We start from the raw sequence: 21,050 nt of genomic DNA on the forward strand, positions 1-21,050 counted from the left end.
GCTGCTTCCCTGTGCTGAAATATTCCCCTACAACTGAAACAGTGAAAAACTGAATCCAAAGGGAAACTTAAACCAACCTTTTTTATTCAATTATTGAAGTAACCTAGAAAAAGTGAAGCATTACAACGTAACTGGTATTTCTGAACACGTATTGATCCACACTGGGTAGGTCTAGGAAGGCACTTGGAGACCCAACAAGCATGAACAGATCAATTCTAGCATATTCTTCTAATATAAATACTAAAAGACATGCATGGAGGCAGTGGTGAAAACACAGAATCATCCTCTGGAAAATCTTCAATGCCTTTGCCACATCCCATCCCCGTTCTGCAGGATTTTGGAGCACGCACAGTCTCTGTCTTCAGGGCTGTTTGTTGTTTAGACCCAGCAATTTACTGCATCCACAGCTTCCCATAGGCACTTAATTTTATTATTTTTGGATAAAAGGACCTCTTGGTCAGAATGAAAATGAAAAATGAATCCATTCTTCTTCCAATAAAATAAAACATTGGAATAAAAAAAGAAAAGCTACATTTTAAATCTTGCATTAGCAAGTTCGAGTCATGGCTTGAGCTTCCCAGGATTTTTTTGGTTTTTTTTTTGGTGATAACATTTTCCACTTGGTAAAAAAATACAGTAGTAAAGTCTTGAGGTATAACTATAAAAAATACTTGGAAAATCTTTTGCAGGAAAGCAGGGCACTGGGACTTCTCCCCCCTTGTATGCAGCGACAGTTCTCTGGGTCTGAAATCCCTCTGGGTGCAAAGATCCTTGTTTCCTTGAAAATGGAGTTTTTATTTCCTGGCTGTGAGGAGAAATGGAGATTTTTAGTGTGTCAGACACCCAGCACCCACCAGAATTCCCAAGGGATGGGGTTTGGGTGGGTTTTACCTCCAGGGCAGTAGGGATAAACTGCTGTGATTCCATAGAGGTGGGATCGCTGCTCTGGAAGATACTCATCAGTGAAGGAGCCTGTTTCTTTATTTACAGCTATCACCCCATCCCTGGTGAAAAAAGGAGAAGAGATGTTTTATTCAGCTATGAAACTCGGGGTTTTTCACCTATTTATGTGTGTTTAAGCTGAAAAGCTCGGTCTGAACACCTGCAGGACAAGTGGAAAGAAATTTGCCCTGCAAAATCCTCCCCCAGCTCAGTCAGTGCATTTCTGTCTGGTGATTCAGTCACAGAAAAGAGCCTTCCAAGGAGAGATTATCTCCCTGAGAGTCCCCTCCAAGCGTGGCAAGCCCTTAAGTGTTTGTTGTAATTTAAGACTGGATGGGAATTGTGAGAGCTTCCAGCTGGAGCGGGAAGAGAGGCGAGTTCCTGAAGGCAAAGGGAACAGCTGAGGACAGGATCTTTCCTTGGACCTAATCTAGATCCAGACTTGAGCCAAGTTTTAGTTTATAAAAAACAACAAAAAAACCCCAAACCACTTTTTCTGTCCCTCCCAGGGAGCTGAGCTTGTGTCTAAACAACTCCTCCGTGTTGAGATTTACAAGCAGGTGCTGCTCAGGAGAGCTCTGGGCAGGCTCCAGGGTTTGGGAGCTGCTCTCAGGGAGCTGTGCAGGGTTGGGTTTTGTCCTGCAGGGTTGGATTTTGTCCTGCAGGGCTGGGTTTTGTCCTGCTCACCTCCTCCAGTCGGTGTGGTAGAAGTGGTTGGCGTAGCTGACGATGCTGAAGGGGTAGTTGAGGTTGTTCTGGACGAGGCGCCGGCCGCTGCCATCCGGGAATGTGCACTCCAGGTGCTTGGTGCCTGTTCAAAACACAAAATGTTCCCCATCCCACTGAAAATGCCACACCAAATGTGGTCTTCGTAGGTCACAGGCTCACAAGGATCACAGGATTCCCCAACAATCCCACCCTGGGCCAAACACTCCTGGAGCTTGGGAATGTCACCATTCCCTGGGGAGCCTGGGCAGTGCCAGCACCTCTGGGGGAGGAACCTTTTCCTCATTTATTACATTTTTAAACAGCTTTTCAGCCTGAAGATGTAGGATCATAAAATTCAGGTTGGAAAAACTCCCTAAAACCGAGTCCAAGCATCTCCCAGCACTGCCAAGGCCACCACTGCTCCATGTCCCCAAGTGCCACATCCACGAGGATTTTAAATCCCTCCAGGGACAAGGACTCACTGCCCTGAGCAACAACGTTTTCCATGAAGAAATATTTCCTAAAATCCAACCTGAACCTCAGCTGGCACAACACTGGAGCCCACAGTAACATTAGGGTGAAGACATCCAGGATTTTCCCTCGAGGCTCAGTGTGACATTCCCTGATCCATCCTTGGGGACATTCCCTGATCCATCCTTGGGGACATTCCCTGATCCATCCCTGGGGACATTACCTGCATCTGCCCAGCACAGCAGCTTGGAGAAGGGGTCAAAAGTCAGGCCATTGGGCAAACCAATGTCTGTGTGCACCAGGACCCTCCTGTTGGCTCCATTGACTGTGGAAGTTTCGATTTTGGGAGCTTCCCGGTTCCAGTCCGTCCAGTAAAGGTTGCTTGGGAAATAAAGCACAAACAGGACACCCAGTGAGGAGTGGTGGGAGATTATCCTGCTCCTTGCCAGCAGCAAGGCCTGCTTTTCCCCTTATCAGTGCCTGAACCATCTTTATTTGATTAAGAAAAAACCTCTCCAAGCAAAGCAGAACAATATCAAACATGTTTGTGACCCAAACTGCTGCTCCTCCACCAGGGCGAGGCAGATTTGGTATCCCAAGAGCAGCCTGGAGGCACAGCTTTTCAAAATAACCTACATCCTCACACTAAAACAGCACTTCTAGCCAAATCTTGAATTATTAAATAAAAGGAAGGGCTGGGGAGCAGAGCCAATCCCTCCTTACGGGATGTGCAGTGTAAGAGTTGAAATGAGGGATGTAGGGCTTGGAAATTCTAAAATTTAGGGGTGTGTTTATTGAATTCAGATAACACAGTAATTTATGGGTCATGGGCAACAAGAGCTAAGCCCCCAGCAGGCAGCATCAGCTGCAGGCTTGTTTAAAGCCAGCTCCAGTTACAATACATTATAGACTTTTCTTTACAAAATATCATATTACTTAACAATTAATCAATGCTTTTACTATTACCTATAGCTTATTATAACTACTAACATTACCATAGTCATGTTACTAATTTTTAATTACACAATGCTAGTATGTTACAGTTTAAGCTAAAGGTTGTTTTTCAGTTTTCTTGCAGTAGAAAGTGTTGAGGGGTTTTTTTCTATTTGCAATGTTGTCTTGTTTATCTGTAATAATCTTTTTGCTTAATAAAAACATCTTTTGTTTAAAATGAATTTATCCTTTACTCTGACTCTTTCAACTCATTTTAACTTCTTAATTATCTAATAAAACTAGCTCAACAATTCTTTTGCATCAAAACTTACTATCATTTCTATTCTTTCTCCAAATTCTACATTCAAAAATCTTTCTATTTGTCTTGGGGTGACTTTCTGATGTTGTATCCCCCATGGTCAGTTCTGTTGGTGTTGAACATCGAGTTCTGCAGCTCTCAGATCAGTTCCAGGATGAAGGGGAGAGAAGAGGTGCAGGGTTTGTTATCAGAGCCATCCCTCACCCAGCCTGGGCTGGCTGCACTGGGCACAGCACAGAGCTCTCCTCTGCTCTTGCTCAGATTTTCTGGCTAGCTGAGGCACAGAAGCTCCCTGGACTGTGGTTTGTTTTATTTTTTCCTTTTTCCTGGAATTGTTTGAACTGCTCTGGACTGAAATCCCAGAGGAGCACTGGGAGCTCACTCTGGGCTGTGACATTTCCCAGCTCTGGAGGGCTGAGAACAGACTGGGTGAGCTGGGCTGCACCCCATGGAGGGGACTCTTCTGAATTTGTCATCTCTTCAGAGCAGTGAGGTTTTGCTGTTTGGTATTGTTCATTTTTGTGCTGGAGAGTGCTTTGCCTGTTAAATAAACAGATTTTTTCCCCACTTCTCTCCAAGGAAATATTTCCCTGAACTGTTTGGGGGAGGGACTGCTTGAATCTGTCACCTAGAGGGACCCCATTCAGAGATTTTCACCCAAATTTGCCCTAAACCAGGCCACTATTATAAATACACATCTCTAAAACCTTCTATTAAAGTTTCATTCCCCAACAGCACAGGGTGTGGATGATACAATTCCCCCCAAATTAGCATTTAGTTTAAAAGATAACCTCTCCTAGATACCAAGGCTGAGCTGAATTCCTTAAGAATTTGGTCACTCTCCTATCCCTTTGGAAGATAATTGGCTAAAATTAGTTTGTGTAATTGGTCAGTTCACCTTTAGAACATTTGACTTAGATTGGATGCTGTCCTTTGTGTAACTTTCTATTGGTTGTATTTTGAATCTCCCTTGAACCTATAAACATGACAGTCTCCCCTTTGTCTCTGGGGATCCTTTCTTGATCATCCTTAAAAAAAAATTTAAAAAAAAATAAAAATAAAAATTAAAAAAAAATAAAAACAAAAATAAAAATAAAAATAAAAATAAAATATTCTTGTGGAATAAGAATTATGTGGAATTTCTTCAATAAAAATTCTTGTGGAACATGTCGGGCAAAGGGCCTCCAATCTTTGTCTGCTGATGAGAGCTGCGGAGAGTTTGCTGATCGATATCAGCCCTCCCAGGTCCTGGTAAAACACCCACCAGAGACAAGATAAGAGTTTGCAATGGCAGTACAAGCTGGTTTGTACTGGGCCAAATATGGAAAAGCACACTGGTGGGTCACAACCCACCAGGAGAAAATTCTAGAAAAGTCAGGGGGTTGGTCTGATGGTCCCTGCCTGGCTGCAAGAGGCCAAAATTGGTCAAAAAGAGGCTGGACAGCCAGACTTCAGACCAATCACAGGAGCTTAGAGAGAATCATTTAGGAGGTGATAAAAAGAATTGTGGAGAACAATAAAAGGCTTTTGGTCAGAAGAATCACGGTGTGCCTGTGGTCTCCTCGGGGGACTCCGGCACACAAAGCAACATCTTACAGCGGGGTTCTCTCATTTCCCAGAGTTCCCGGCACGGCTCCAAAGCCCCCCAAAACCCTGTGGGATTTGTGCTCACCCTCTGACGGGGTCCACGGCGATGGCGCGGGGGTTGACGAGGTCGCTGTCGAAGAGCACGCGGCGCTCGGAGCCGTCCAGGCGCGCGCGCTCGATGCGGTCCAGCCCGCTGTCCGTCCAGAACAGCGCCCGGCGCAGGTGGTCCACGGCCAGCCCCTCGGGGCTCATCAGTCCTGCAGGGGGATGGCCACGCTCAGGGAAATGCCTCAGGCATCCCCAGCCCAAAATTGATATGTGTGCAGTAAGTTCACGATTATAAGCTGCACCATTTTGACTAAATTTTGGTCTGAACCCAGAGTGCGGCTTGTAATCAGGTGTGGCTGATATATGGACAAAGAATGAAAAGTTGCTGTTTTAGTTTGGAGGACAGGTGTCTGCTGAGAAAGGCAGGAGCTTCTCTTTGAAATGGAGAATGTAAACCCCCTCCCTCCAAATTATTGTAATTTTGAAATCAAGGGACTCTCAGGCAAAGATATGGGAATGAGGAATAATTAGGTTCAGTTGGAGCAGTGCTCCTGTACAAGGTGCAGTTTCCCTCCGGAGCTCCAGTGGTGATGTGGAGAAATCCAGTTTTCCTCTGGAGTCCAGTGGAGAAAGGGGCTCCCTTAGTGTCCCAAAACCTCTGTTTTTATCTTGGTAAGAAATGTTGGGCTCTTCCCCCTGGCTGGAGCAACTCCCAATGGGATGCAGTAATTTTATCAGTGCCACAGTGGGACTCAATGGCCATGAGCAGAAAATGACTGGCTGGAGGAAGGATGGGCTGTGAAAAGATAAAGAACAATGCCCCAGCTGGTTTATAAACCATGGCCATGAACAGGAGATATCCCATGGAGATAAAGAACACTGCCCCAGCTGGTTTATAAACCATGGCCATGAACAGGAGATATCCCATGAGATAAAGAACACTGCCCCAGCTGGTTTCAATGGATGCCCATTAGCAGAATATCTCCCACAGAGATCAGGATCACTGCCCCCACCCTCAACAGATGGTGACAGAACAGATACCTTTGATCACACTCTATATTGTAACCCAAGACAGTTGCTGACACCTGGACATGCAGCTTATAATCGGGTGCGGTTTATAATTGTGAAATTACTGCGATTTTGTGCAGAAAGAAAATCTGAACCGATGGTTCAGGAACTAAAAAACTTTAATACTAGAAAATAACAAACAGCAAACCTGAACAGTTTGTACTGAACAAACCAGGGAAGATGGTACAGGGAGGTTTGATCCATGCACGAGGGCAAATGGCCAAAATCAGGTGTTAGGGCAGGGCAGGGGCATTGATGAACTTGGAGGAGGGGAGGAATTAGGGCAGAGTTTAGGGAGGGGGTCCAATAGGGAAGGGAGATTGGGAATATTGAAATTATTGCAGCAAAAAGGAACCAATGATAACAAGGGAAGCAGAGAACTTTCTGGCAATGATCAACATATGGAACTGTAGGATTCTGGGGGTATTTTTTTACTCACCCCTAATGAAAGGGTTTTCCCACAGCCTTAAGCCTTTATCCTCTGTGCTTTTATTTGACCTAACTCCAATATCTCTGTATATATAAATATATGCACATATATACAAATATATATATGCGTGTGTGCCTGCTCTCCTGTGAGGCTTTGATGGTTGCGCCCAATGGATTGTAGTTGTGGTCTTGTGCCTCGTCTGAAGGATGGTGATGCCTTAAGGTTTTAACTTCAATGTTTTTCATAGATTTATACATTTTATGTATTTATATGTTCCTATATTTGTCATATAATTACAGTAATAGTGTAATTCGTTAGTGGATAACTCCAAACTCCATACAGAGTGTTGGCTGCTGCTTTCCCATTTTGGTCAGACAAAACAATTCTTCTCCAGGGAATCAAGGAGAATCAAGGACATTTTCCTGGGAATCAAGGACACCTCACTGCCTCAGACTCCAAGAAATGTTAGCAAAACTGAGTTGAAATTTAGGGTTACCTGAAGCTGTAATTGGATGATTAACCCCCAATATGCAAATGGACCAAACTTATAAAAGTGTGAAAACCCATGGTCTATTTTGGGTGTAGCCCCTGGGGGGTTTTGTCTGCCCTAAATGTACCTGAAAGCCCTTCAAGTAATAATAAAATAATATATTCTAATATAAAATTACATTCTAATATAATATATAATACAATATATATTATAATATAATAATATATTATAATATATTATATATATATATAATATTATAATGGGACTGGAGGATTCTGGGGGTGGTTTTTTACTCACCCCGACTGAAAGGGTTTTCCCACAGCCTTAATATATATTATATATAATATATATTATATTATATTCATATAAATAATATATATTATATTATATAATAATATATTATATAATAACATGATACTATACAATAATATATTATAATATTATAATATTATAATATATTATAATACAATATTATAATACAATAATATATTATAACTAAATAATATATTATAATTTTATAATATATTATAATATAACAGCTGCTTTTTATTCCCTTAATTTAGTCTGGCCTCTGTTTCTAGGTAACCTGATAAGGCATCAACGGGAGGAGCCCGGAGCTGCTATGGGGGCAGCAGCTGTGGCTGTGGGCAGGTGACACTGGGGACAGGAGCACACCTGAGCTGATGATGGTCTCTGGCTCGGAGCCTGGCTCCAGGCCCGCCCGGCTGATGGTCCTGCCGGCCACGTCAGTCCAGTAAATCATCCTCTCCCGGCAGTCGTAGTCAATCCCCACCACGATGGAGCCCTGCCAGGGTCAGCACAGGGACACGGGGTGACATCCTGCAGGAGGCTCAGGGACAAACCTCAGCCCATCAGCCAGCACTGGGAGCTGATGGGGAATGACACCCAGATCCCATTTCCCCACAAAACTCTGCTCCAAGGGTTCCCACTGCGCCCTCCCAGCTGAATCCACAGCAGAGGATTTTAGACCACAGCCAGATGGATTTGAACCCTTAGCCTCAAGGAGAGGGTGCTCCAAGAGTGAACCAGCCCCAGGAACGACCCTCAGGACTGGGAGAGGGAATTTTTGGCAATATTTCATTTCCTCAGGGTGCAGGGAGGGTACTGGCCCAGATTCCAGTGTTGCTCTGCCCTGGTCTGGCCTGGCTGGAGAGGCACATGGCCACGCTCCAAGGGAGTCCAAGGAAGGAAAAAAGGCCAGCCCTGCAGCTGGAAGTGTGGGCTGTGACCAGCCCTGGAGAGCTCTGGGAGCACCTGAACTTCCCTTTGTGAGCAGTCCCAGGTCTGGACCTGCCTGGGACCTGTGTCTCTGCTGGGGATGGCTGGAGGGAGGTGAAAATAGAATCCACAGAATCCCAGAATGGGTTGGCTTGGAAGGGACCTTAAAGATCACTCAGTTCCTGCCATGGGCAGGGCCACCTCCCACTGTCCCAGTGCTCCAACCTGGCCTTGGACACTTCCAGGAATGGGGCAGCAACAGCTTCTCTGGGCACCTCATCACCCCAACCAATAATTTCACCCAAACATCCCCTCTAACCCTGCCCTCTGTCATGGGGAATCCATTCCCCCTTGTCCTGTCCCTTATCCAAAACGCCACCAAAGGAACCAGCACCGCCAACATCCCCAAACACCAACATCAACCCCCAAGAGGTGACTCCCTCAAACTGTGACAGCTCAGCTACAAGGTTCAGAGACTCCAAACTCCCCGTGCACCCCATCCCCACCCCAGGGTCACCGTACATGCAGGGACAGCAGGGTCCTGGCGCCCTCCTTGTGCAGCCGGGTGCCGTTCAGCGGCAGGTAGCCGATCTGCTGGCCCTGGGCGTAGAGCAGAAACGTCCCCGTGGTCGGAGGGGACACGTCGGGTCGGGGCTCGGGCCGGACGCTGGGTGGGGCGACACTGGGCAGACCTGGCATGTTGGAGGGGACAGAGATGGCTCAGGGGTGTTGTCCCCAGTGCTGTGGCAGGGTCACTTGGGGCAGGGTCGCTTGGGGCTCTTACAGGGCGGCGTGGTGCCGGGTTCGGAGCGCGTCCCCGGGATCTCCCTGCCGCTCTGCTCCACGCACCAGCAGTAGCCGCTGTCGCCGTGGCACTGCAGCGGGGTGAAGTCCCCGCTGGGGTCACACTGTGGCACGTACTGGTCCCCGCGGGGGCTGCCCCCGTAGTGCTCCAGCAGACTCTGCCGCCAGCGCTCGCACATGCTGGGGGGCCGCTCCGTGGGCTCTGGCACGGGAAGGTGACAGTCACCAACCTGCTTGGTACAGCCATGTGTCCCCTCTCCCACTGCCCTGGGCACTCACCTGGGCTCCCGCAGCGTGGGGGGGTGGTGCCCGGCGCTGTCCGTGTGCCCGCGATCTCCTGCCCCGCGGTGTCCACGCACCAGCAGTGCCCGGAGCTGCTGTGGCACTGCAGGGGCCGGTACCGACCCTGCTCGTCACACTGGGGCACGTGCCCGTCACCCACCGGGGATGGCCCCGGTGGCACCTCCCGCGGGTACATCCGCGCGTGCTCGCAGGGTGTCAGCTGCTGGATGGACTCTGCTGGCAGCAAACATCCCCAGCCCGGGCTCAGGGGGTGCCACGCTGCTCACCTGGAGCTGCTTGGCACCCCTTGGTCTGGGGCAACCCCCTCAGCACCCCAAGTTGACACAGGAGGTGGCCCAATGGTCACAGCCACTGGAACCCAATGGGTCAGAGCACCCTAAACACCCAGGAGCCCCTCGATGCAGCCACTTGAGAGCCCCCAGTGAAGCCCCAGAAGGGTGGTTGGCCAGTGGGTCACAGAGTCACAGAATTTTTAGGGTTAGAAGGGACCTCTGGAGATCCTCCAGTCCAACCTCCCTGCCTAGGCAGAGTCACCTGGAGGAGGTGGAAATATCTCCAGAGAGGGAGACTCCAAACCCTCCCTGGGCAGCTTCTCCAGGGCTCCAGAATTTACAAAATCCTCCCTCATCAGCATGAGTTGAAACTCCTCAAGTTTTAATTTATGGCTGTTTAGTTTATGTATCTCCTCCACTCGCTGTGGCTGGGCTGGCAGCTAGCTGGGCCACACTGGGATGCCATTGGGACACCAAGGAGCCAACCCCGCTGCCCTCAGCCCTGGAGGGTGTCACTGACCTGGGCTCCCGCAGCGCGGGGGGGTGGTGCCCGGCGCTGTCCGTGTCCCCGCGATCTCCTGCCCCGCAGCATCCACGCACCAGCAGTGCCCAGAGTTGCCGTGGCACTGCAGGGGCCGGTACCGACCCTGCTCGTCACACTGGGGCACGTGCCCGTCACCCAGGGGTGGCACCTCCCGCGGGTACATCTGCTCGTGCTGGCAGGGCGTGAGGCGCTGCGGGTTCCCCTCCACCGCTGGGAAATAAAACAGGAGATTGAGGCCATGGGAAGCTGTGCCAGGCAGGGAGGGCACGGGGGGGAGCGGGCACCTCACCGTATGTGCACTGGAAGCCGTCGCCCGCGTAGCCAGGCCGGCAGCGGCAGGAGAAGGAGCCCGGGGTGTTGTAGCAGATGGCAGCAGGGTGACACGGGCTTTCTGCACACTCATCCACGTCTGTGCAGGGTGAAGATGGGATCAGCGGGGACAGGGACACCCCTGATGGGATCAGCTGTGCTGTGGGGTCCCTCCCGTGCCCACCTTACCCGAGCAGTGGATGCCATCGCCGGTGTAGCCGGGGAGGCACTCGCAGGTGGCGCGGCCGTCGCCGCGGGACAGGCAGCGCGCCCGGTCCCCCGGAGCGCAGGGGTGCCGCCCGGCCTCGCAGGGGTCACTCGGCGGTGCCAGCGCTGTGGGGACAGGAGAGGGGTGATCAGGACTTGTCCACGGGGCACAGGAGGGGAGGACACCCCAGCTGGGGTCAGCACTTACGCACACACGCCTGCCCGTCCCCCGCCGGCTGGTACCCGCTGCGGCACTCGCAGCGGAAACTGCCCGGCACGTTCAGGCACACGGAGAAGGGGCCGCACTGGCTCAGGCCCTCGGCACACTCGTCCACATCTGGGGAAAGGAGGAGACACTGGGCACCCCAATGGTGGTGGGACATCCCCTGTTTCATGGTCTGGCTGCTCGTGGTCTGACAGGGAATATCCTGCCCCACCTGCCCATCCCATGTCTGTCACTGAATTTAATCAACTAAAGAATTAACTTTCTAATCAGCTCAAAATAGAAGATAAAAGGGAACAAGATCGCTTTTGGTGTGCAGTTTTGACAAAGAAGCATTTGTTCAAGGCACACCAATATTCTTCACTATTAATGGTTTAAAATTTGGTTTCCATCTCCTGAAATTGAGTGATCAGATTCGTCACTTAACCTGGGATTTTAGGAGAAGGAAACCTGCTCCTTATTGAAAGGCAGGATCCTTGAATTCCTCACCAGCATCACTGTGCAGTGCAACTCACTGGCACTGGGCAGCTTCTTGTGGAAAGGGACTCCAAATTTGGAAGATAAATTTGCAATGTGAAGTTTGGTGTGATAAGAAAGCAACAACGAAGATGTCTGGATTTATGAAACACAGGGATTATTTTTCTACTGGTTTTGCTTTTTTCCTTCCTCTCCTTTTTTTTACCTCTTCTCCCCCAGGGACCTCCAACACCCTGCCTCAGTTTCCCCCCCTTGATTCACCCCTATGCTTGGTGAAGCTCTGTGACCCCCCAGCACCCCAAACACCAGTGACCAAGGTGGTGGTTGATGGGGCAGAGATCCCCCAGCTCCCCCTCAGCTCCCCCAGCCCCGCTGACCTCGGCAGCCCCGTCCCTCTGGGCGGTAGCCAGCTGGGCACTCGCACGTGTACTCGGTGCCCACGCCGGGCTGGCAGCGCGCCGGCGCCTCGCACGCGTGGCTGCCATCGTGGCACGGGCTCACCACGGGGTTCTCAGCATCATCTGCGGGCACAGAGGGATGGTGGGGGGAATAAATGATCTGGGAGACATAGGGAGTGATGATTTCCATATACCCACACGGGGAACCACGGCCGTGCCATCCAGTGCCACCCCCACCCCGCCAGCGGCTCATGTTGCTTGGAAAACCCCTCATTTTTGGCTGGTTTTGGGCAAAACCAGCACACCACAGCTTTGAGAGATGGCAGCATCCCCATTAGGGGCTGGCATCCTGGACTGGCACATGGATTGGCATCCAAGGGTGGGTGCTTGTTGGAACCCTGGAAACTGGGAATTTTCTGTGTTGACAGGCACTGATCCCAAAAAAACCACAGCTTTTGGCCTGAGGCCATGGAGAAGGCTTCCAAAATTGAGTAATAGAGGTGTAGTTTGAATAGAAGTGTGTAATATCCCATGGTGGAAAACTCAGGATTTAAGGTTTTAGAATATAGCAATATATGGAAAGCAAGATGGAGGTTTTAGGGCAGAGGTGTCTTTCTTTTTCTCCTTCTTCTTTTAGGCAGTACTTTTTTGATTGGATAGAAAAACCCGCATTGCGGCTCACGGTGATTAGTTATTGGGTTAAAAGCAAAAATAATTTAGGTGCTCATTCTTAATTGGACCATTAAGCCTTGTAGAGAGAAAGATACATTCCATTTTTATCTTAGCTAGAAGCGCTGTAAAACCCACTGCAACGCAGACAAGAATGAACAAACCCCTAAACCCGAACAACAAATTCCATCTTGCGCATTCAATCCCAACCGTGGAAGAGAAAGAGGACGGAAGCGGGCGGGTGCTGGCGCTCACCTCGTGCGGGGCCGATGCGGGCGGCCAGGGCGTAGCGCAGGACGTGCTCGTGGCCGTCGAAGAGGGCGAAGGCGCGCGCCACCGAGAGCTGCTGCCGCGCCGGCGGCCGCACGTGCGGGCACCCCGAGAAGGTGACGTTCTGGCGCAGGCGGTAGGACAAGGTCTGGTTGGCTGTGCCCGCCACCACCACGTATTCCCGCTGGCCTGAGGATGTCACGGCTGTGGGATGTGGGGGAAACGGTGTTAGAAATGTGGTTTTGGGGATTCAGGGGGTGTGTGAGGAACTGAGTATGGGTCTTACCTGAGCTGGAGTAGGAGTAGAGTTCCTTGTAGGGAGTGATGTGGACGGTGACGTTCTCTGGCAGGAATGGCACCTCACCCTGGATGTGTGTCCTGAGGCTTAAATAATTGTCCGGCCCCAGCCCCTCGGCTGTCTGAGTGACCTGGACCGTCTCCCCACCGGGGTAAAACGTCACCTCCAGGCTCTGGGTGAATTCAGCGCCTGGGCAGGAAAAGGGAACGCACACCATTTGTAGGGACAGCCCCAAATCATCCTTCCCTACCACTCCAGCACACCCACGAGGGGTCCCAGAGAGAGGTGAGAGAGGGATTGACAAAACCCCAGAGCTGCCACATCCCAAATCCCCTCTCACCAGTGATGCTGAAGCCGTTCTCAGAGCCGGGCTCCTCCAAGGCGAAGAGCCACGCAAAGAGCCCCCCGACGGGCAGCAGGGGCAGCAGGGCGCGGGCAGCGGGCTGGGGCACCCCGCTGATGGCCGTGTAGGCTCTGCCGTCGCTGCCCACGATGTAGGCGTGCAGATCCACGTCCTGGAAGCGCACGGACGCTCGGCCCACCCTCAGGCTCCCGCTCACCTTGCCGTTGAGGCGATGCACGGCCCCTGGGTGGGGAGATGGGCACTCCTGGCAGCGGCCACCCCGGGCACAGGGGCTGCCCGTCCCCGCCGCCCGCCCCCCGTACCTTCGGGCAGGCACTGCCGCCCGTTCCCGTAGAAGGTGGCCCGGCAGTGGCAGCAGAAGCCGGTGGCGTAGTCGGTGCAGAAGGCGTGAGGGGAGCAGCGCCCGTGGTGCTGGGCGCACGTCTCCTTGCTGGCTGCGCTGTAGGTGAACACTGGGGACAAAGGGGAAAGGTTGGAGACACAGTGACAAATCACAGGGGGTGGGTGCTTTGCCTTCTTGGCCCTGAAAACATCGCCTGGAAAGGAGCCAGCTGGCAGCGGCGGCTCCCAGGAGAGTCACCCGCGATGCAGAGGGGTGGCGGAGGGTTTGGAACCTGTTGCCTGATTTCAGCAGATCTGACAGAGGGCACTGAGATCAAATTCCTGAGGGTATTTTTGGGAGGCAGTTGGCTGGGGACAGGCTCTGCTCCCCCGGGCACGTGCCACGGCGGCTGCACAGCTGGGGAGGGTGACAAGGCCGATTGTGACCTCGTGCTGGGACCTGTCCCCTGAGCATCCCACCCCATCCCATGCTGCTGCCTTTTCCCTTGGCAGACCCAGCAGGCAGGGCTGAATGGTTTCAGCAGTCCCTTGGCAGCAGGGCTGGGCTGAGAGGAGCAGCTGCAAGAGCAGCAGCTTTGCAGGAGCCACTTGGGACGGGCTGAACTTCCAGCCAGGGGCTTTTTTCAGTGAGCCACCCCCACTCGGTCACTGTCCCCACCGGGGTCATTGTCCCCTCTGGGTCATCACAGGGGCTGTGGCCGCTCACCATCGGGGTTGAAATGCACGTCCTCCTCCACGCCCACGCCGTGGTGGCCGGAGCTGTAGGAGGAGGGGTTGGCAGAGTGGCTCTGCCGGGTGCCACCGTCCCCGCTGGGCTGCAGCCAGCTCCGCTCCTGGGCCGCCCTCCTCCCTCCTGGGACAAAGCCCAGGAGCACTGGGCTCTGGGATGCGTGGCTGGGACGCTGGGCCATGGATGTGTGGCTGGAGAGTGGGTGGGGGTAGCTGGCAGTGCCGGGGTTGGGGTGCTCAGGGGGGCTCTGAGGCACAGCAGGAGCAGCTCCCTCGCCGCCCCCCGGCTCCACGTGCTCGGCGCCGCCCACGTGGAAAACCCACACGCCAGGAATTCCTGTGTTGCTCTCCCTGTGGACACAGCACACATAAACATCATCACAGCCATGCTGGAAAAGGTGGCACCACCCCTCCAGGACCCCAAAACAGCTCCTGGTGCAGCCCAGCACCTCCAGCTCACTCCCCAAATTTTTCCACGCTCCAAAAGGCTCCAGGGCTGGGAGAAGTTGACCCTGCTCCCCCTGCCCACACCCACAGCCCGCAGGTTCCACTCACCTCTCCAGGACCCTCAGAGCCTGCTCGCTGCTGGCCAGGCTGTGGAACAGCCCGTCCCTCTTGGGGTCATCGCCATCCCCCCAGCTGAAGCCCACCCTGGCTGGCAGCTCCAGCTGGACGTTGTAGGACTCCTTGGGTCGTGTCCCCAGGAACTGGAGGCCACCACTGGGGTAGAGGAAGATGGTGTAGGTGTCCTCATCGTTGTAGGCTATGACTGCCTGGAAGGTGTTGAGCTGCCAAAGGGAGAGAGGCGTGGATGGATGGATGGATGGATGGATGGATGGATGGATGGATGATGGATGGATGATGGATGGATGGATGATGGATGGATGGATGGATGGATGGATGATGGATGGATAGATGGATGGATGGATGGATGGATGGATGGATGGATGGATGGATGGATGATGGATGGATGATGGATGATGGATGGATGATGGATGGATGGATGGATGGATGGATGGATGATGGATGGATGGATGGATGATGGATGGATGGATGATGGATGGATGGATGGATGGATGGATGATGGATGGATGGATGGATGGATGATGGATGGATGATGGATGGATGGATGGATGATGGATGGATGGATGATGGATGGATGGATGGATGGATGATGGATGGATGGATGGATGGATGGATGGATGATGGATGGATGGATGGATGATGGATGGATGGATGGATGGATGGATGGATGATGGATGGATGGATGGATGATGGATGGATGGATGGATGATGGATGGATGATGGATGGATGGATGGATGATGGATGGATGGATGATGGATGGATGATGGATGGATGGATGGATGATGGATGGATGGATGGATGGATGGATGGATGGATGGATGATGGATGGATAGATGGATGGATGGATGGATGGATGGATGGATGGATGGATGGAAGGATGGATGGTATGGAGGGGCAGGAGCACAGTAGAGTGAAGGAAAGGGAGCAGGGATGTGAGAGGCAGCCCCACACACACCACACAGCATGCAAACACCCCTAAAGGGCCCTGCAACAGAGAGCTCCTCCATGGAGCCAGGTTGGGAGAGCTGGGAATATTCACCTGGAGAGGAGAAAGTTCCAGGGAGAGCTCAGAGCCCCTTGCAGGGCCTGAAGGGGCTCCAGGAGAGCTGGAGAGGGACTGGGGACAAGGGATGGAGGGACAGGACACAGGGAATGGCTTCACTGCCAGAGGGCAGGGATAGGTGGGAGATTGGGAATTGGGAATTAGTGGAATTCCCAGAGAAGCTGTGGTTGCCCCTGGACCCCTGGAAGTGTTCAAAGCCAGGCTGGACATGGCTTGGAGTAGTCTGAGATGGTGGAAGGTGTCCCTGCACATGGCAGGGGGTGGGACTGGATGTTCTTTAGGGTCCCTTCCAACCCAAACCATCCCATGACCAGCCTGGGGAAGAGCAGGAGCTGGGGTCAATCCCCAAGTGCCACATCCCGGGGGGACGCTCAGCATCCTCCTGGGGCCCCAGGGCACAGCCAGGACACTCCCTCGGTGCAGGGGTGTCCCAGGAGCATCCCTGGCCATGCAACCCCTGCACTGGGAGCCCCTCACTCCTGTCCTCCCCCTGCTCCAGAGGAAAACCCGCACCCCCCGCTTGTCCCTGAGAACAATTTTAGCTCCGTTTCCTCCGGAAAAAACATTCCCGTGCTCCCAGCTTCCCATACATCCCACTATAGGCAGGCTGGCTGCCTGCCCTGCCAGCCCTGAGAGCCTTGGGGCCGTGCCAGGCAGCAACACCACGGCCACAACCCATGGACAGGGAGAAACCAACCCCACACAGCTCCTGCTCCCCCGGGAAACATTTCGGGGCAGGGAGCAGCAGCCCTTCCCACCGAGCTGCTGGAAGCAGCACCGAGCGAAGGAAAAATGATTAAACTCCCAGTTTCACCCCCAGAGCAGTGGGAGGGCTCCCCCCACTTCACCCCCAGCCCCGATTTTGGGGTGCAGGGCCCCCGGAGCATCACTGGATTTCCTGGCAGCCCCGCGGGATATAAAGAGCCTTGTTGTGCCTGCCGCACACTCGGGCATTCAGAGACCCCGACAAGGCGGCCAAAAAGCTGGAGGGGGGTGGAATAACCCCCTGCCCCCGGGGCTGGATTCCTCCCCCACGCAGCCAAATCGCAGCAGCAGCTGCAGGACTCATTCAGCCTCGGGGTGAGGGGGGACACGCCGGGTGACATCCCTGTGCTGGCACGGTGGGGTGAAGGGAAGGAGGGGGGAAGCCCCCAGCAAAGAGCTGCAAAGGGCAAATTCCAGCCCAAAAGGGCAAGTTTTGCTCCTGCATAAGCAGGCTCAGCCTTGTCCCATTCTGCAGCACGGGAAAATGTCACTGCAGGGACCAGGAGCATGTCCCAAGGAGCTGGAGGGGACAGTGCCAGAGCTCCCACCCCAAAGAGGGGGTCTGGGGATTCTCTGCTCCCCATCTTAACCCAATTTTCTACTTTTGGGGCTCAAAAGGGATTAGCTGTGACTTTCCAGGGCAGGGGGAAAGGCTTTGGAGTCAATCCTGGTTCTGAGCAGCAGGAGGGCAGCGTTTCCATAAACACCACATTTGGTCAGGGAAAAAAAAAAAGTGATGTTTGGGGAGTTTTTTTAGCAGTTTTGGCGAAGGGGGAGCTCAGCAAAGCTCAGGCACAAGCTGCATTTCAGGAGCTTTTCCTGGAGCTCCTCGTTTCCAAACGAGACCAGTTTCATTTTAAAGCCTGATCCAAACTTCTCAGAGGGAAAAAAAAAAAAACCACAACAGGGAAAGAGAAAAGAAGAGGAGGCTGCATTTTCGAGGTCGCTGTGAGGCCCCTGATGGCATCTCTTCAGCTGTTTTCCCAACTTTTAAATGAGAGGAAAAAATGTGCCTTGTGTCCTTCCAAACCTCAGTTCTTGCCTTGCTTGGCTTCCCTCTCAGCAAGGCACTACCGAAGGGCCCTGGAGCAGGGGGTGGCTCCTGGTGCTCCTTGGGGACCTGGTGGCTGCTGCTGGGCTGTGGGTGAGAGCCCCTCACCCATCACCCAGCTCTGGGTATCCATTTCCAGAGTTTTGCTGGTGCAGCTCATCCTATTCAGTGCAGCTGGCGGAGTGTCACTGTCACCTCCTCAGCACGTCATCAGCCTGATGTGACAGCTCATGGCCCGGCGGTTTGGGGACAGGAGCCTTATCAGCCCCGTGGGTGGAGAGCACAGCTCACCCCCACGACTGGCAGACCACCTCTGAGCTTGTTTTCCAGGCACAGCATCAGCCCACGGTGCAAATTCCAAAGCTGGTTCCTCACCAGCGCGATCAGCACGGGGCAGAAAGGAAGGAGCAGCCCTGAGCCACCAGGAAAGGTCAGGAGGGCAGTGGGTGACCTAAACCAGGACAATGGGTGCCCTAAACCAGGACAATGGGTGACCCAAACCAGGACAATGAGTGACCTAAACCGGGACAATGGGTGACCCAAACCAGGACAATGAGTGACCTAAACCAGGACAATGGGTGCCCTAAACCAGGACAATGGGTGACCTAAACCAGGACAGTGGGTGACCTAAACCAGGACAATGGGTGACCCAAACCAGGACAATGAGTGACCTAAACCAGGACAATGGGTGACCTAAACCAGGACAATGGGTGACCTAAACCAGGGCCACCCCCAGCCACCCTCTGCCTGCAAAGTCAGAGCTCCCAGCACTGGAAAGCTTTGTCTGAAAAGAATCAGAGTTGTGGGATGGTTTGGGTTGAGGGAATCTTAAAACTCATCTCATTCCACTCCCATGGGACACATTCCACTATCCCAGGTTGCTCCAACCTTGGACAATTCCAGGAATTCAGGGGCAGCCACAGCTTCTCTGGGCACCCTGTGCCAGAGCCTGCCACCCTCACAGCCAAGAATTTCTTCCTAACATCTGACCCAAGCAATGTGGAGCCATTCTCCCTTGTCCTGACACTCCATGTCTTTGCTCAAGCACCTCCAGCCATGAAGGCAACCTCTAAAACTCCTCTGGCCAACACCCCAGCTCTGAGCAGACAGGGACAGCTCCATGTCCCTCCTGGTGCTCACCAAGGATGGATGGATCAGGAAGAAAAGACTCAGCACTTTTAGGGTACCACACCACAAAAACTCATCCTCCATGACACACAGGATGGGGATCCAAGCTCAACCCCTTGGCCTCACCTTGGTGGAGGGTTCAGTGTCCTGGGAGAGCTCCTGGTAGGCTCCCACATCCTCCCAGGTGGCAATGAAGGCGTTGGTGGGCACGAAGGTGCCAGCAGAGCGGGGAAACCCGGCCTGGATGTATCCCACAGCCTGCTCCAGCACATCCCTGGAGTCATCCTGCCGGTAGTAGATGTTCCCTCTGTCCCCGGACGTGTCGAGGTCGGCCAGGAAGGGGGCGATGACGGGGAAGTCTGTGGGGAAATCGTCATCCACGTACTGGGTCTCCCTGGGGAAATCCTGGGTGGAGATGACCCCGTTGGTCCCCACCTGCAGGGAGAGCGGTGCAGGGCGCTCAGGAGCTGCAGGGGTGCCACCACTGCTGCTCCCCTTGCCCTGTCCCCCCCTCCTCGGGGCTGAGAGAGCCCTGGGGGCCGCGTGGCCCCATCCGGCCGGGCAGAAAACAAAGACCTCGGGTTTCTCCATCCCCCAGGGAGCTGCAGCTCAGGGGCCATCCCAGCTGCAGCCGCTGCTGGCGGGGGAACAGCTGCCGAGGAGAAAGCCCTCTTGTTCCTCCGCAGCCGGAGACACCGGGCAGGACACCGCGGGAAGGGGGGAATGGATGGATGGGCAGAAACACGTGCGGTGGGACAGCGAAGGTGCGCATGGAGGGGCAGGGCGGGCAGGAGGAGGAGGAGGGGGTGTAAAGGAAGGGGAGGAAGGATGGAAGGCGGGAGGGTGAAAAGTCAGAAGGAAGGAGGGATGGAGGGAAGCAGAGTGGGAAGATGGAGAGAAGGCTGGAAGAGAGGGAGGGAGAGAGGGTGGAGAGATGGACGGAGCGAAGATGGAGGGAGAGAGGGAGATGATGGAGAGGAGGAAGCGGGGCAGGGAGTGAGAGCGGGGAAGGAGAGGGCAGCGGGGAGAGGGGCCGGGGCCAGCCGGGACTCACGTAGAGGCGGCGGCCGGCGCGGCCGTAGAGGCGCAGGGCGCGGCGGAGCAGCAGCCCCGGAGAGCTCTCGTCATCCCCGGGCCGGAGCCGGGCATCGCCGCGGGCCGGGCCGTGCGGGAGCAGCCCCGGGCGGGACAGGGCTGTCCCCACCGCCAGCACCGCCGCCAGCACCGCCAGCACCGCCCGCATCCCGACACCGGCCACGGGAAGCCCCGGCGGTACCGGGAGAACCGAGCGGAGCAGCGGAGCCGAGCAGAGCCGCACGGACCGGACGGGGCGACCCCGGCCCGCGGGGCGGGACAGGGAGTAGCCCGAGAGGCGTGGCCATGCAGCGGCCGTCCCAGTCCTGGGCCAATCAGGTTTTACCCAAAATCCGTCCAGGGTTGAGGCCTCCCCTCTATTCCGCATCCCCGCGCATCCCCCGGGCCGGTACCGGCATCGGCATCCCGGGGGAGCGGGTACCACAGCGGAGGGGTGCCGGGAAAAAGAGTGGGAAAAAGAGTGGGATCTCTCCGGAACCCCACATCCCCCCCTGGAGCTCCGCACCCTCCTGGAACCCTGCATCCCCCCCGGAGCCCTGGAGCCCCGCATCCCTCCGGAGTTCCCCACCCTCCTGGAACCCCGCATCCCCCTCCGGAGCCCCACATCCCCCCCAGAGTCCCGCATCCCCTCCAGGAGCCCCGCATTCTCCTGGAGCCCCGCACCCTCCTGGAACCTCGCATCCCACCCCCCCGGAGCTCCGCATCCACCTCCGGAGCCCCACATTCCCCCCTGGAGTCCCGCATCCCTCCCGGAGCCCCTGGAGCCTCGCATCCTCCCCCAGGAGCCCCGCATCCCTCCAGGAAACCCACATCCCTCCCGGAACCCCTCTTTCCCCCCGGAGCCCTGGAACCCCGCATCCCCCCCGGACCCCGCATCCCCCCCAGAGCCCCCACATCCCCCCCAGAGCCCCCACATCC

At 54.2% G+C, this 21,050-nt stretch overlaps 1 protein-coding gene across 1 annotated transcript; it reads right to left on the minus strand.

Moving 5' to 3' along the window:
* Positions 1-62: 62 nt before the first annotated feature.
* Positions 63-20,280, minus strand: NID2 (nidogen 2). The gene is made up of 22 exons (XM_033063155.1): positions 20,092-20,280; positions 19,164-19,472; positions 15,000-15,232; positions 14,422-14,795; positions 13,676-13,825; positions 13,350-13,595; positions 12,998-13,198; positions 12,697-12,915; positions 11,752-11,895; positions 10,883-11,011; positions 10,657-10,800; positions 10,448-10,567; positions 10,135-10,368; positions 9,319-9,555; positions 9,020-9,241; positions 8,758-8,927; positions 7,672-7,801; positions 5,046-5,217; positions 2,345-2,502; positions 1,630-1,753; positions 892-1,004; positions 63-805 (listed from the first exon to the last, which is right to left on the minus strand). The coding sequence occupies exons 1-22, from the start codon at positions 20,278-20,280 to the stop codon at positions 795-797; spliced, it is 4,029 nt and encodes a 1,342-aa protein (XP_032919046.1). The 3' UTR covers positions 63-794.
* Between the last annotated feature and the right edge of the window lie 770 nt (positions 20,281-21,050).

Source organism: Catharus ustulatus, chromosome 6 (assembly GCF_009819885.2).
Source record: "Catharus ustulatus isolate bCatUst1 chromosome 6, bCatUst1.pri.v2, whole genome shotgun sequence".
Classification (NCBI taxonomy): Eukaryota; Metazoa; Chordata; class Aves; order Passeriformes; family Turdidae; genus Catharus; species Catharus ustulatus.

Coding starts and splice junctions, on each gene's coding strand:
- NID2 (XM_033063155.1), bottom strand. CDS start 20,280: ATGCGGGCGGTGCTGGCGGTGCTGGCGGCGGTGCTGGCGGTGGGGACA. Junction 10,369..10,447: donor CGGCTTCCAGTGCACATACG/GTGAGGTGCCCG, acceptor TTTATTTCCCAG/CGGTGGAGGGGAACCCGCAG. Junction 1,005..1,629: donor TACCACACCGACTGGAGGAG/GTGAGCAGGACA, acceptor TTTTTTCACCAG/GGATGGGGTGATAGCTGTAA.